Below are 14,687 nucleotides of genomic sequence, written 5' to 3'. Positions count from 1 at the left end.
CACATGCAATACAAATACTGTAAATACTGCAGTTTAAAGAAAATGTCAACTATCATTGGTATTGCTCAACTTTCCAAGAACAACACCCAGACAACAATTTGCTGAGCACTAAAGTCCAGTCACTAAAAGCTTTAGATTTACCAGAGTGACAGATTTAAAGTGAGATATCTTGCCTAATCACCAGAAACTTTCAGAGATATTTCTTCTGTTTGCATGGAAACAAAAAAATCCTCCCAACAACTAAATAGCAGTCAGTCCCAAGTTGCTGAGAAAAGGCCTGGATGTTTGAAGGATCTGGACATCCACACAAGCTAAAAGGAGTATATTATAAAATAAATCAACTCATTAAGTATTTCGATAGCCACCAATTAAAAAAACAAAGACAGTAAAGCATGAAAGTAACTTCCATATTACTCCAAGGATGCAGCAGAAAAAAAAAAAAAACAGACTGAAGAGGAAAACACTGACAAATGAGCTGTGCTCAGGTTCCAAAGAAGGCAATCAGCATCTCTGAACAACTGAGTGTTCTGTATCCAGGGTTTAAAAGACACGTTTATTATCAGTTTCTGTTTGCAATCTGGTTTCCTTTCCATAAAGAAGCTTGGTTAAGCACATTTTTTCACTTATTCAATATACCTGAAAGCTAGATGGCGATTTTCCCAACTGACACAGCACATTAGAGAGAAAAGCAAACTCAAACATTTTAGAAAAAGAAGTGAATTCCCATTGATTTTGCTTGACAAACTGTCTTAAATATGAATACACATTGCTTTTCAAAATAAGTTTCAAATAATTTAATAGTATCTATTAAAATGTTCTGCTCCAAGCACTGCCTACTATACATTTAACCAGGCTGTACTTCTGCCATCACACATGCTCTTCAGCAAACCCAGTATCTTCAGGAAACAACAGAAAAGTTGAAAGTTTGTTAGTGATTTTTAAACCTTCTACTTGAAAATACTGCTGTGCTTTGAATTTCTCAGCACACCTGAACATTCATTCAGCAGCTAAAAAAGACATGCTTGCTTCATCTTGCTCTTAGCTCCCTTAATTAGCAGCTCGATTTTAGAGCAAAACAGTTGTGCAAAAGATGTACCTTTTTATATCTTTGTAAGCACAAATGACAAAACTAGAGCGTCAGGAATTCAACTTCAAAAACTTGATATGCTGTACTTAGTGCACTGGAAGCCCAATCCAAAAGTACATGAAGCCTTAATGCCAAGTGAGTTATTCACTTCAGTACTGAACATCTGTCTGCTTCCCAGCATGCAGACAGTGTCAAATGGTGACCACTCTGTGGGAATGAGAGGCTGCTGGCAGTGCTCTCTCCAGCCTCTGTTCACAGTAAATGAGTCTGTGACCTGCTCAAGGAACACAAAACAGCTGTGGATGATGCCATTCCAGACCAATTCAGTCAACCATGTCCCTGAGTGGAATGTCTGCTCCTCTCCCCAAAAGTCTCCTCAAGTCCCACCCAACCACCACCATTCCTGTTTCCTTCTTTCTTCCCAAATTAATTTACCTCTGCTAAAATGGCAGTTTCAGAGCCAATTAAAAAAAAAAACAAAACAACAACAATAACAAAAAAAAAAAAAACAGAAAAAAACACCTTTTCTAACCTTATACAAAAATGTGGCTTGGACTAAGCAGCACAGCATTCTGGAGTGGAGTATGCTCAATCTCCACCAATGTATGCATTGCTATTTATACATTTAGTAGGTGCAAACAGGACAAAGCAGCACTCGTCTTCTAATACAGTCTGCATATTGGGGAAGACAGCTGCTCCTTCCCTGTACATTTCTATCAGTGATGCATCGATGATAAAGTACATTCTGCAAAGAACTCTGGAGAAAGCAGACTTCCTACCCAGCACCCATGCTATAGTATGAGAGAACACCTAAGATGGAACTGAACATTCAAAAAACATCCAAAGTAGAAAACCCAGCCTTTTCCATGTTTCTAATCACTACACTACTGATGAAAACAGATGTTACCACAGCCAACCTTTCATTCTTGTTGTATTGCTTTCATTCAAATATTTAACAATGTATTTATAATGTTTTCATTCGATTCAATGTTCCCCATTTCATTGAGGAAAGTAATTTTTTCCTGTTTTGGTTAAGTTAAGAACAGACCTTCACTCAGGTTTCCAATTAAGCAATCAACTGAAGAAATAAATTATATGTTCTTTGAGCTGGTGTCCTGTTTTCCTGTGTGGCCATACAAAATACTTCATTAAATTTAGAAACCAACATCACACTGACCAGGAGAACACTTCAACAGTGAAAATACTTATTTTGTTCCAACAATTAAAAAATGGTTTCCACTTGGAGGTTCTCTATGCATCTATGGATAAGTCAATTAGAGTATCTGTATAACTGATTGTCTAAAACAAGAGTCAGTTGTATAAGCACAGCTGTTCCTAGAAAATACAATTGTAGAATTACCATATGGCACATCATAAGCCCAGGTAAATAAGAGAAAAAATACTCAAAAGTGTTTAAAAGGGTTGTAGTAAGGTTCAGAGGTTGCACAGCAATTCACTACTATTATGGCTGCATTTAGTTTCAGTCATTTTAACAGCATTAAGCATCGTAATCACAGATGGGTCAAGAATATAATCTTATATTTAATCATTTTTCCTGTGAGGAGATATATCTACAATGTATTTTAAAATGAAGAATTAAAGAGGGTTTTTTTTTGAGTTTTTTTTCTGTTGTTTTTTTTTTTTAAACTTCCAGAACTGCTGAATCCAATCAAATGTTTTTGCTTTTTTCTTTTTTAAAACACGCACAAAAAAAAAAACCAAAAACAACACACAAAAGCAACAAGCGATTAATACAGATATGTAGACCTAGATATGTGTTTTTGTTGAGACTGTTAAAGAGTTAAAGAGATACATTTATTCACCTAGCTACCCACATATGTGAATAGATATTACAGTAGTCTGTCTGACAATAAGATTTTATTTTTATACCTAATGTAACTACAACTTAAACCTAAATAGATACTTGCCCAAATATTTGAATTAATTCTCTCCAGCTTAAAGTGAAAGCTAACACCAGATCCATCAACAATTCAGCTGAAACCCCAGTGAATAAGTGAGAAAGTATTAATAAGTAAGCTGCCAATTACATAAAGTTCAATAAATCTTGCCAAGGAATGCACACAAACTGCAAAATATTGCACAAACAGCAGTGTAAGAAAGCTACGTGAAATATACCAAGTACATAAAGCACACAAATTCCACTGACTGCAGTGATGCTCCCTCATGGCACAGGAGCCAGCTACTGCAGTCCCCTCATTGTTCTTGCCAGGCTAAGACATTTGTCAGAAAAACTGAAACAAAAGGCATGTTCCAAGGCCAGAAATTATATAAGCAAAGCAAACTGCTAACCCTTTCTCTTCACTATGTCAAGCTAAAAAACGAAATAGAGGGGTCAATTAAGGGAAGAACATAATAACTGCTCCTACAAGCTCATCTGTAATTTTGTTTAAATACTTAAACCCCAGGAGTACTGAGGGATATCCACTGCATTGCTACTTGAAAAGCCTGAAGAACACATACAAGTAGGTTGGAACTGTCTACAGAAAACATAATGCAGGTCAAATTACAATATTCAAGTAGCTTTTGCAATAAGAGCTCATATTGAGTATAACATTTTACAGAGAAAACGGGTACCGCAAGAATAGTGTGCTATTTTCAGTCATTAGAATGTGAGGCATCTTTCCCTGTCTAAATTTAAATTATTTGATTCTAAGCAACAAAGAAGGCTGGTGATGATTAAGGGATAAGAATAAGCACATACCTAACTTAGATAAAGATCAGAAGAAGTGTGCCTACACTATTATCACTGCTGATTTTAATATTGGCACCAGTACAAATGTGACGTCAGAAAGACATGAATATGAAATATGTTGTAGACTAACTTTCTATTTATACAGAAAAGCACTAAGTTACTTGAAACAATAGAGACTGCCTTGAAAGTTCAGTGATTCTGCTTCTGCCCTCTGATTTGAAAGAGAAATCATCAGGAATATATTCCTCAAACCTGATTACCATAGGGACAAGTAAAACATAAGCATGATATTACCTAATCCTCATGAGCAGAATCTGACTCAGCAGTTTGTTTTAACTCTATAAACACACTGATCTTGCTTTACCAGATACATAGCTTAACAGTAAAAATGATATAATTACAGACCTGTTTATAATTTTCAGCATCATCAGAAAGAAAATGTTCATCTTCAAATTAAAAAAAATAAATCTAACTTTTGAAGCAGGATCCCCATTCAAATGCAAATGGTTAAAATAAGTTACATTTAAAGTAGCAAATGCACAATGGCTTGATGATGCTCTTACACAGGAAAAATAAAATCCACAACCTGCATTCATAGAGTTTAAATTTTAATGATATACAGCTCTAAGAGGATGCTTCAAATTACTTATAGGAAACAAAATATTAATTCCCCTTACCTAGATATATTGTTGAAGCTGAGGAACAGACGCTGGAGACGGGGCAAAGTATCCACATCTTTCTAGAAGAAAAGACAGAAGCAGAAATTCAGTAGCAGAAGGATAACATCTTTTGAACCTTTCTAATTTGCCTGATGAAATACTTGCATTTCTATATACTATAACCTTGCTGCAACATTGATTTCTGGTGAATGTGCAGATCCATTTCTCCCTAATGCAGACTGCAAGGGAGTGTTTCAGTGCAGATATCTACTATGCAGAACAAGCTGCATCACTTGCAAAGCAAATGATATTAAAGGAAAGAGGATGAGGCTGCTGCTGGTTTCTGAACAAGCTTTTGGGAAAGGAGCCAAGGTGCTGTCTCAGCATTTAAGCAGCAGGATAAATACGGTGCTTAAAGAAAAAAAAGAAACAGACCATGCAGCAACAAGGTTGCTGAAGTGCAATGCTGCAGTGCAATCAGCACTACCGAGCAGCAGTAGCTGCTCTAAACAAGGATCATCTGAAGGACTCTGTAACCTTTACAATTTTATATAAAAAGGAACATGTTTTCAGAATGAGTAATCATGAACTTAGTGTATTGTACAATAGAACTTTGTAGAAAACCTAAAATAGCTCAAAATTTTGCTAAGAGGAAACACATTAAGCATGATCGAAGTTTATTTATGCAATAAAAATCCATAATGGCCAGACAGCACAGTTTGCAGTGATTCATGTTCCACCCAGACTGTAGACCAAACCATCAGTTTTAAGTGTGTGTCTCCTTATAGGTACATACTCAGCTCGCGTCAGAGGACATCAAACCATTACCCATAGCACAATGAAGTGGCACAGAGCTCATCACCTTGATTCTAGCCACAGATTAAATCTACAGCTCTCCCTCCCCCTACCTGATCTGCTACATTGCTATGTAGCATTCCATCCAATTAAAAAGAAAACAAAAAGCAAAGGAAAAAAAAACAGCCCACAAACCACCACCCACAACCAAAACATCATTCCATTGGAATTAAACCAGGGTAACAACATCTACATTTTAAATTATACACCAAATAAATTACAGCCCTGAATAGAACATTATCTTCTAAAACACTGCTTAGCTGAGCTACAGAAATTAAGATTTGTTTCAAGAAACAAACTTGTATGGAAGAAGAGTCTCTGAATTTATATGTTAGAACCAAAAAGGATCAGAATATTCTTGTCAAAGAGAACCATCAAGATCTAACAAGACTTTTATTCTACAAGTGATCTCACACAAAATTGCAGCAAAAACTGAACTGTTATTTCCACCTTCAAATTGTACCATCAAGCATTGCAAGAAAATAACACAAGCAGAAGAGCATGGGATAATCTAAGATTTGACAAACTTGAAACACTGACATGCTTTCAGTTACAGTAATAACGTACTCTTGGCAGAAAGAAAGGAAGCAACAAAGGAAAGGTGAGAGGGGGAGGAAGAGAGAAAGATGTTTTGTTTCTTACTATAGCAGAGACTTGATTATGACGAAGGTTGAGCTCCGTAAGTGAATCCAGTCCGTTAAGATTTTCTACAATGGACAGAAGGTTTCTGGCAAGGTTTAACACTCTCAGTTCACTCAAATGGTTGATGTTTTCTATTTTAGTGATCTATGAAAGAGGTATAAACACATATACTGTGTTTTATACTAGATACATGTAGTTCACACACTTTAAAACATACAGATTAAAAAAGCAACTTAATAATGTGCTTATGTTACTAACCATAAATAGGTGAACACCAGCTACAGTCTGCTGGAGACTGAGTACTAGTACTCACATCAATAATATATTTCTAATCAAGCAGCAGTAATACCAGTCCACACTCTCTTCGTACCACCCATAGTTCAGTTATTTCAAACTGCATTGTTCTAAGGCAGCAACCTTTAAGACATGTAATTAAGAAACCACTGTTAGGATCATAGTATGCCAAAGTGGGGAAATATGTGCACAGCTGATCCTAAATTTTACCAACAAGGCACTCAAGGCACACATTGGAATCTGGTAGTACTTTTACTGCAGGACTTACAGGGCACTGTACCTCCATATTATCACAGAAATCTGTACTAATTTTGGTTCATGACTTAAAAAGCCAGCAGCAGCCACAGCTCTAGCTACACACAAGCTCTACAGGCAGGTCAAGAGGACAAGAAGCTGCTACGAGTAAGGAGCAAGTAGCCAAAACCCTCTGGAGAAGAACAAAATTATTCTCGCACTGGAACTTGCAAGGAAGTTTTGCAAGCAAATAATTGTTGGACTCAGGGAGTTGTACTCAAATAACAATTAGAAAACAGCAGCATCATTCATTTGGATACATGGCAGACTTGCTCAAAAGCTCCCAGCAATTCCTTGCCAACTCTCAGCTACCTGTGATCAGAAAATGGAATGTTCAAACAAGACTAAACTACAGTGAGAAATCAGCTGCTCTACATTTGTACGTTTAAAATAAGGCATTAGGAATTATAACATGTGATATTGAAACAATAATCAAGGGAATAACAATAGCTGCTGCCTCTTAAATTTAATTGTTACCTCTGGAGATCTTTTTACTAAGGTATTATTGTTCTTCTGACATAATGTGGCATTTTATTTCCTGCTGTCCATATTTCTCAGTGATGGACTCCACGACCCCTGTCCAGGTACTTGTTTCTCAGAGTGGTCTGAAAACTGTTCTCCAGAACTTACCCAGACATTTATGTAGGATTCGCATACAGTAAAGTATCACGGAGATAATAAACAACTGCCATCACATAGAGGGATACTTGTATCGTGTTCTTAATCTAACCCACATTCTACAGCAGAAAGGAGACAGCACATTTTCCTGTAGAAAAGACTGGCCTTCTACAGCACATGTCTATGCATCCAAATCTCAGCAGCTTTACAGACTTCACAGCTATGACAAATTCCCTTTTCATACCCACAAGGGCCTATTCCACCCGCAGGACCACTGGAGCTCCCTGTAACACCCCATGCCCAGCCATGCTGCCCCTTCTCAAAACTGCCAACAGCAATTAGATGTAAGCAAGCATCATAGAGACTAGTGTTATATACCTCCCCAGTGATACCAAACTTTCTGCTGATATAGACCAGTACAATTTTGGCTGTGTCAATTCCCAGAACTTGCAACTCCTGGAATGGGAGAAGATGTAAGGCAGCTGGTATTGAACAGTCTGGGGGCACAATGTCATGGATAAGAGTCATACAAACAAAGCACATGTATATAGGCATCTAACTGTATGACGTATGACCTGAATATACTGCTGTAAAAAGTACTGTGGCAATTCTCCCCATAAAAAGTACAGAAAAGTAGATAGCAAAAACAGTAACTAAATGGCACTAAAGTCCCTTTTTGATTCAACTGCTAATCAAACACATAGGCTCTATTTACGCATATGACATGCAGGAAAAAAGGGGAGCAGGATACAAAACATTAAAGATAAGGGACAGAGACACTATTGCCTAGAACAATATATCTAGACTGAAATATTTGTACAAGCACAGCCAAGAGCAGATGGTGAGCATGAAGAGCACAGACCCCTGCAGATGTCTTAGAGCCAGGAATACAGCATGTTACAATGCAGAATATCAATCCTGGCATTTTATTACTACCTCTAGGACAATGATTTCATCAACAGTTATAGAGATGCTGCTCAGCTCTAGGGCTGTCTCTACTTCTCTATTTTCAGTCCCTCACACATCTGTGTGTCCATCAGCTTTTGTTACGCTCTATGCATTAGCTAACAAGCAATACCACCTCTTTTTAGATTACAATATTTCTTTCAGCAAAATATATATATGCTATATATATCTTAAAGACAATTTTATATTAAATACACATTAAAGGAAAGTGCAAGGGCTGCTCTGAAAGTAAGGCTTCCTATTTTGTTATGTTGGCCCACCATGTCAGAGGCAGATGATGGCAACATAGCAGTAGAAACTGAACTTTCCCACCTGTATTCCATTACATGTTGTTGCCATGCACCACATGTCAGCAGAGGGGCAGACTGACAGAATGCCATCTGACATGGAACTGTGGATTTAACAAAGAGGTGGAACTGGATTCCTCCATGAGGGAAAAAAAAATGCATTCATTGAGGTTTATTGATGCTTGCTGAAGGTTCATGGAGACCAAGCAGTGGATGTGAGCACAGTGGGGCAGTGGGTGGTGCATTTCAGCAGCAGTGACAGTGGGTCACCTCCACAGGTGCAGATATTTACAAGCACAGCATGCTGGCAAAAGTGCACAGCTAATTGTGGTGCTATGTTGAAAAAGTGCACTTTGTAGTTGAGAATTTTCTTTCTCAAGGCATTTATATAGAACATGTAACATTTCTGCTATTTTTCTGACATTTTTCTGACAGAAAAGATGGCCACCAACCAGAGCTCTTTCCAAAGACCATTCAGACTGAGTTTGAAACTACAGTATTTAGAAATCAAATGTCTGTTTAAAAATGAAACAGAAATTGCAGTGTTTTAATCGTACACTGCACATAATTGTACGCAGTCTCTGAATCATAAAGTTCACGGTGTTCGCATTAGTGTGATAGTCATCACACAACTGCAGATTCTACACAGAAATTAAAGCAGATGGCATGAAGTTGCTTTGTCTGCTTACAAGTTTTTGCTGTGCAGTATTAAAAGCCTTACAAAAATCATGAAGAAAAACAAGCAAAGAGGAATGACGTGACAGGAGAATTGGCATTTTGTCCTTTCTGTAAAGAGGCATTACATTAGGCACTGCGCTTGTTTTTTTAATATAAGAACCTTATTTTGGATCTTCATTATAGGAGTGCATTTACTGCATTTAAAGGCTTGATTTGAGTAAAAAAGAAGAAAGGTTCAGCATTAAGCATCGTGGAATACCACATCTCGGGGCTTTCAAGCACATCCAGTTCCCATTGAATTTCTCACTTGGCAGCAGCAAAGTCTCCGAGATCAGACCAAACCATATTAGCCAAAATATTCTGCACCCAAATAAATCAAAGTATTTTCCAAGAAACTTTCCTCTGTTTCTCCTCACCTCCAATCTCTTGAAAACGTTGCAGTCTTAGAAGTTTCACAATCTGCATTCCATCTATGGGATTGACTTATACCCAAAAAATGAAGGAAAGAGAGACTAAGAATAAATCAGGAATGCAGCTTTGCTCTTAACTGTTACTACGCCATAAACAAGATGAAATTGTGTCTACCTAGACTTTAAAACTATTAAATATATATATATATAAATTGATCATCTACGTTATGCCTCAAAAAATTGACCAAAATACTCATTAAAAAACACCAAAAAAAATGAACAACACTGAAATGCTGTGAACAACCTACAGTTTCAAGCACTTTCAGAACAGACTAATAGAAGCAATCGGAGCACACTGCCAAGGACACACTCTAAAGACCAACAGACTGGCTTCTAGTTCCATCAAATGCATGGGATTTATATACATCAAAACCACAGAAACACTTCTATCCTAATCCCAAACACTGAGTGCCTTTCACAGTGAGTGCAGTAATAGGGTGTTGATACAGAGCCCTGCAGCTTAATCCCACAGCACTTCCCACTCATTCAACAGAGAGGTTTTCTGTGGCTTTACGAGGGACATTTTAACCATATATTTGTAAATCCTCTTTACTTTTTTTTTTTTTTTTTGAGGTTGTTGTTATTATTACATATATATATTTTAATATCAGCTGAGGTCCGAGGGATCTCTGCAGATCCCCTGGTCCAGCCCCTGCCCGCAGCCCCATGTGCTGCCAACCTCAGACCACTCCCATGGATAGGGACGCTACAGACTGCCTGGGCAACATGCTCCTGTGCTTGGCCACCATGACAGAAACACTCCTCATAAGTTTGAACACCTTTCCTGTACTTCAGTTCATGCTCAGTGACTCCTGTCCCTTTGCTGGCACCCCTGAGATAAGCCAGGCTCTACCTTAGCACCTCCCTCCTGGCAGATACCTCCACACTGCAGCAGAGCCTCCCTGAGTGGTCTCTCTTCCAGACAAGGCCATCTCAGCTCTCTCAGCCACTCCTCTTCAACACACCTGTGGCTCTTTGCTAGTGCCACTCTATCTTCTTCCCTCCCCATAGCTGTGAGAAAACACGACACACATCATAGAAGCATCATCAGATCTACCTGGAATGAAAAACATTCTGACAAAGGAAAACTGCTGTCCATGACTGGTTCTGATTGTAAAACAGACCACATTTACAACAGATTTATTTTTAACCTTCCTGTGAGAACTGAGCAGAGTGTAGTGCCACAAGCCATCCGAGGAAACAGATGTGTAAATGCCTGGTTAATATAACACAAATCATACTTTCCATTATTTTTCATACTGACAGATAAGCAAGATGGGCTGTTCCTGCACTGTTGGTCCTCATTACTCTCAAGAGAATCAAAGGAAAAAATCTTGTATGTTGGAGGGAGAGCACCGTGTCAACAGAACACCAATCAGAGTCCACTGTTTTGAGCTATGCATCAACACTTCACTTCTCATTCTACTGATCTGCTGTAGAAATTGCTATGTTCTCTAATCCAATTCTGTAGATTAAGTGGGTTCCTCAGAAATCTGATATGAAGTGTAATCGAAGCCTCCACAATCTCAATGAAATAACAAGACCACCTACTCATTAATAAACAAACAAACAAACAGCAACAGCCAGACTTAAAACCAAGACACAAGCATTGTACAGCATTATGAAAATCTGTATTTCTTTACATCTTCATTATACCTAACTAGAAGAGAAAAGAGTATTGATATCACAGCTTGACTAGCTAGGAAGAAACAGAAAATAATTCCTTAATGGATGAGAAGTTGCAGTCTTTATGTGGTCCATTCATGAAGAATACACAAACACTATGTTGTGCCTCCGCACTATTGGATTGATTGTGCTATTCACAGAAGCCGTGAAGCTACTGCATAACATATAACAGTGACTCACTACAGTGCTAACTCCTTTCTTTCTTTTCCTATTGCACTTTAATTCCCCACTGTGAAGCAATGATATAAGAAAGAACACACACACAGAAACCATAACAAGTCAAAATTGTCAGAAGAAGAATCCAGGAAAAAAAAATAAAAATCACACATCAGTCTTACACAGTCACAATAACCATATGTTGTTAAACAGCTCAATTACAGAACACTTTGTATCACACGTGTTTTAGATTTATTTTACAGAAGAATACTCTATCTGGCTTGCCCTTATATACACCCTGTGCTGTTTCTGACAGGATCATTAATAACCTTTCTCTCATATGTTCCAGAGCTAAAGTTTTGAGCATCACCAATAGAAATAGCTGCACGGTCTCAAACTGAATAAGCTGAAAGGACACTGAGTGACTTAAGTCCATTCAGAAGCCAATACAAGGAGTGTGAACTGATTCTGTTTTTCTCTTATATGAATTCAAGTCCTGTCCAGGTACATAGGTGATCTTGGTTCATGAGATCAACAACAGAAGAAACAATGCAAAGACCAATGAGAACTTAAATTCTTTTACGACTTTATGACTGTTTTAACCACTGACATGAGATGACTACTCCATGGGCACAAGCAAGTGCTGCCAGGCTTAGCTTACTCAGCATTAGAGCCTGTAACTTTTGTAATGCACAGCACTCCAAGTTTAAGAAAGCTTACACTGAGGACCAAGCTGATACCATTATGTGATTTCTGGGAACTCAGACGCTGCAAGATTTGCCAGCAATTCCCTTTAAAAAAGCAACAGTTTGACTAAGGACACTGGGAAATGCATTATCTACATAACTTATTAATCAAGTTATTGTACTGTACCTGATTTCCATGAAGATCCAAAACATCAAGATTTTTTAGGCTGTCCAGATTTGAGATCTTCTTTATTCTGAAATATTTCAATAATGACAAAAATTGTTTTTACTAGATTAAAAGCACCTTCCATTTTCAAGTTAATACAAAACTTAGCTGCCTGCTCCTGCCTACCAACAGGAACAGAAAAGCAGAGTTCTCAACTTCCTAAAAATGAAAAAATAAGCCTTAAATTGCCACTTTCCTCTCTAGTCATCAATAGTGGCAATCTGCACTGTCACTCTTCCAGGAAGATGAACGGGGAAAGAATCCGTGCACTACTAGAAAACGAAGTCAACATACAACCTATGCAAAAGGTGAGAATTACTATTACTGACAAAAATTCTTCCCCAACCTGTGTAAAGCAAAACTGTAGTGACGAGTTTTAAAATGTATTTATTTATTTATTTAACAAGAACTGAGAATAAAACAAATCTGACAGCCCTGCTGGCCCTTCCTAGACAAGGCAGGTCTCTGCATTTGGCCTCATTTCTTCTCCACCTGTACAGCTTCATCATCTCACCATGACAACACCCTCTTGTTCTCTCCCATTTTCTCAGATGCCAGGCCTAGGATACCGAAGCATCAGCAGCACCATCTGCTGGTTGGTTACATCAAACATCACAGGCATTATGCATTTGCTTCAAAAGCTAAAAATCAAGCATAGAAGCAGCAGAAAATAGTTTCTTGTAGCAACTCTGCCCGACTTATGGCAAGTATATCTCCTCCTATCTGTCTCCAAACCTTACAGAACTTACTGAAGCTAATTTTTGAAAATTATTCCTTATAGCAACTTAGGTTATCAACTCACAACCCAAAAATTTGCTATAAACAAAATGAACAGCTAGAGGTGAGATTTCACCTATAAAAGCCAAACACTCCAGTAAAAAACTGTACTATTAGAAGTTACCCAAATTCTCCAACTAGCATTTTAGTGATAAGGAAAAGATCACTCTCCATTGGTTTATGTTTTGAAGTGAATGATGCATACACAGCTGAAAGATGAAGGTCAAGAAGTGCTGGGGACAGATTGGCTGCAGCTCTCCTACAGCCAATAACTGAGGGGACGCCCAGCACAGCAGCTGCAGATGAACTGGTAAGGCAACAAACAGCACATGCTAGCAAGTCTAATTCCTGCCTTCCTCTGTGCACAGTGAAGTTACAGAGCACACTGAGACCGAGACAGATGGCTCTTGGGAAAGCCCATCTCAATCTACATTTTTTGTTGAGCTGACTATTTTTTGTCTTATTAGAAAGCTTGCTATTATTAGCCACCATTTAACACAGCCAACGTGACGATATGAAAACCCTGTAATAGATGCAAAGATGGATTACAGACACTACCCTGTAACAAAGTAGGCCACTTAAAGCTAGTTTGATTATTTTACCTGTTCTTGCCCAAAAGAAGAACTCTCAGGGATCTCAAAGTTGAAAGCCCGCTTATTTCCTCTATCTGGTTATCATACAAATCTAAGAAAACAAGGTGCTGCAGGTTGGAAATATTCTGGATCCGGGTTATAAAGTTATGCTGAAAATTCAAGAGGCGAAGGTGGTCTTCTCCATCAATAACTGGGCACACTGTCAGCTTCTGCCTGGAACAACAACAACGAAAAGCATCTTATGAAAGTAACTGATTTGTAATCAACCTTTTACTAACCCACTCCAACTGAACTGAGAAAAGGATACTATCTTGATTAAGAGGCTTGCTAATTAGACAACTACGGAACACGAAAGTAACTCCTCAATGTAGAAAAATATAAACACAGTGCAGAAGTGCTTTCAACATTTTCTTCAGGCCTCTCCTTCAAATCAGAGATTTCCTCATCACATGGAAATTACTTGAAGAATTAACACTGTGACCACACCACAATTTCAGCAGATGCAGCACATCAATGTGCTACCCAGACTCCACATAAGGGAACCTATTGAGGTCAGATTTCAAAGCACACCATGTCTATGTGCTTATTTACGTTACAGAACTGCACATTTGAAGTATAAGTGCACAAAATGTTAGGTGTTACTGGGAAAGCTAAAAGACATAGGAAATGATGCTAATAATGGTCATTCTCACAGCAGGATTATCTCCAAAAGACATCCTGCTGGCCTCACTGAACTTTTTCTGACTACATAAACATCACCAATAAACAGAAAAAAATAAATGGAAATGTGTATGTACATACACACAATTACTTACAATTAAATGTGGTTTTCACACATAGCTTTATTTATTTATTTATTTATTTTTGCCCCGGTTAAGGAAACGGACACTCTACAGTTAATGCATCAGATTACAATTAACAGAGGCACAGGCCCCAACTTTCTATAGACTTCTTGCATGGCTTTGAGTTCAGCTCTTAAACTCCTTAGTTTAAAATGAAA

General features: G+C 38.0%; 1 protein-coding gene across 5 annotated transcripts in view; it reads right to left on the bottom strand.

Annotated features, from left to right (window-relative positions):
* The window catches only part of LRRC49 (leucine rich repeat containing 49), a 42,305-nt gene that overhangs the window by 23,939 nt on the left and 3,679 nt on the right, over window positions 1–14,687 (bottom strand). For 2 of the 5 annotated variants that reach the window (XM_015872581.2, XM_015872582.2), the window contains 4 exons: window positions 13,697–13,900; window positions 12,279–12,345; window positions 5,957–6,100; window positions 4,478–4,539 (listed from right to left, as the gene is read on the bottom strand). In XM_015872581.2, coding sequence (XP_015728067.1) covers window positions 4,478–4,539; window positions 5,957–6,100; window positions 12,279–12,345; window positions 13,697–13,900 — 477 coding nt within the window. Of the gene's footprint in view, window positions 1–4,477; window positions 4,540–4,624; window positions 4,726–4,894; window positions 4,914–5,956; window positions 6,101–12,278; window positions 12,346–13,696; window positions 13,901–14,687 lie in introns of those variants that run through there. The other 3 variants (XM_015872583.2, XM_032446878.1, XM_032446879.1) reach the window with 3 other exon arrangements.

Source organism: Coturnix japonica, chromosome 10, assembly GCF_001577835.2.
Source record: "Coturnix japonica isolate 7356 chromosome 10, Coturnix japonica 2.1, whole genome shotgun sequence".
Taxonomy (NCBI): domain Eukaryota; kingdom Metazoa; phylum Chordata; class Aves; order Galliformes; family Phasianidae; genus Coturnix; species Coturnix japonica.
This window is presented reverse-complemented; position numbering and strand designations above follow the sequence as displayed.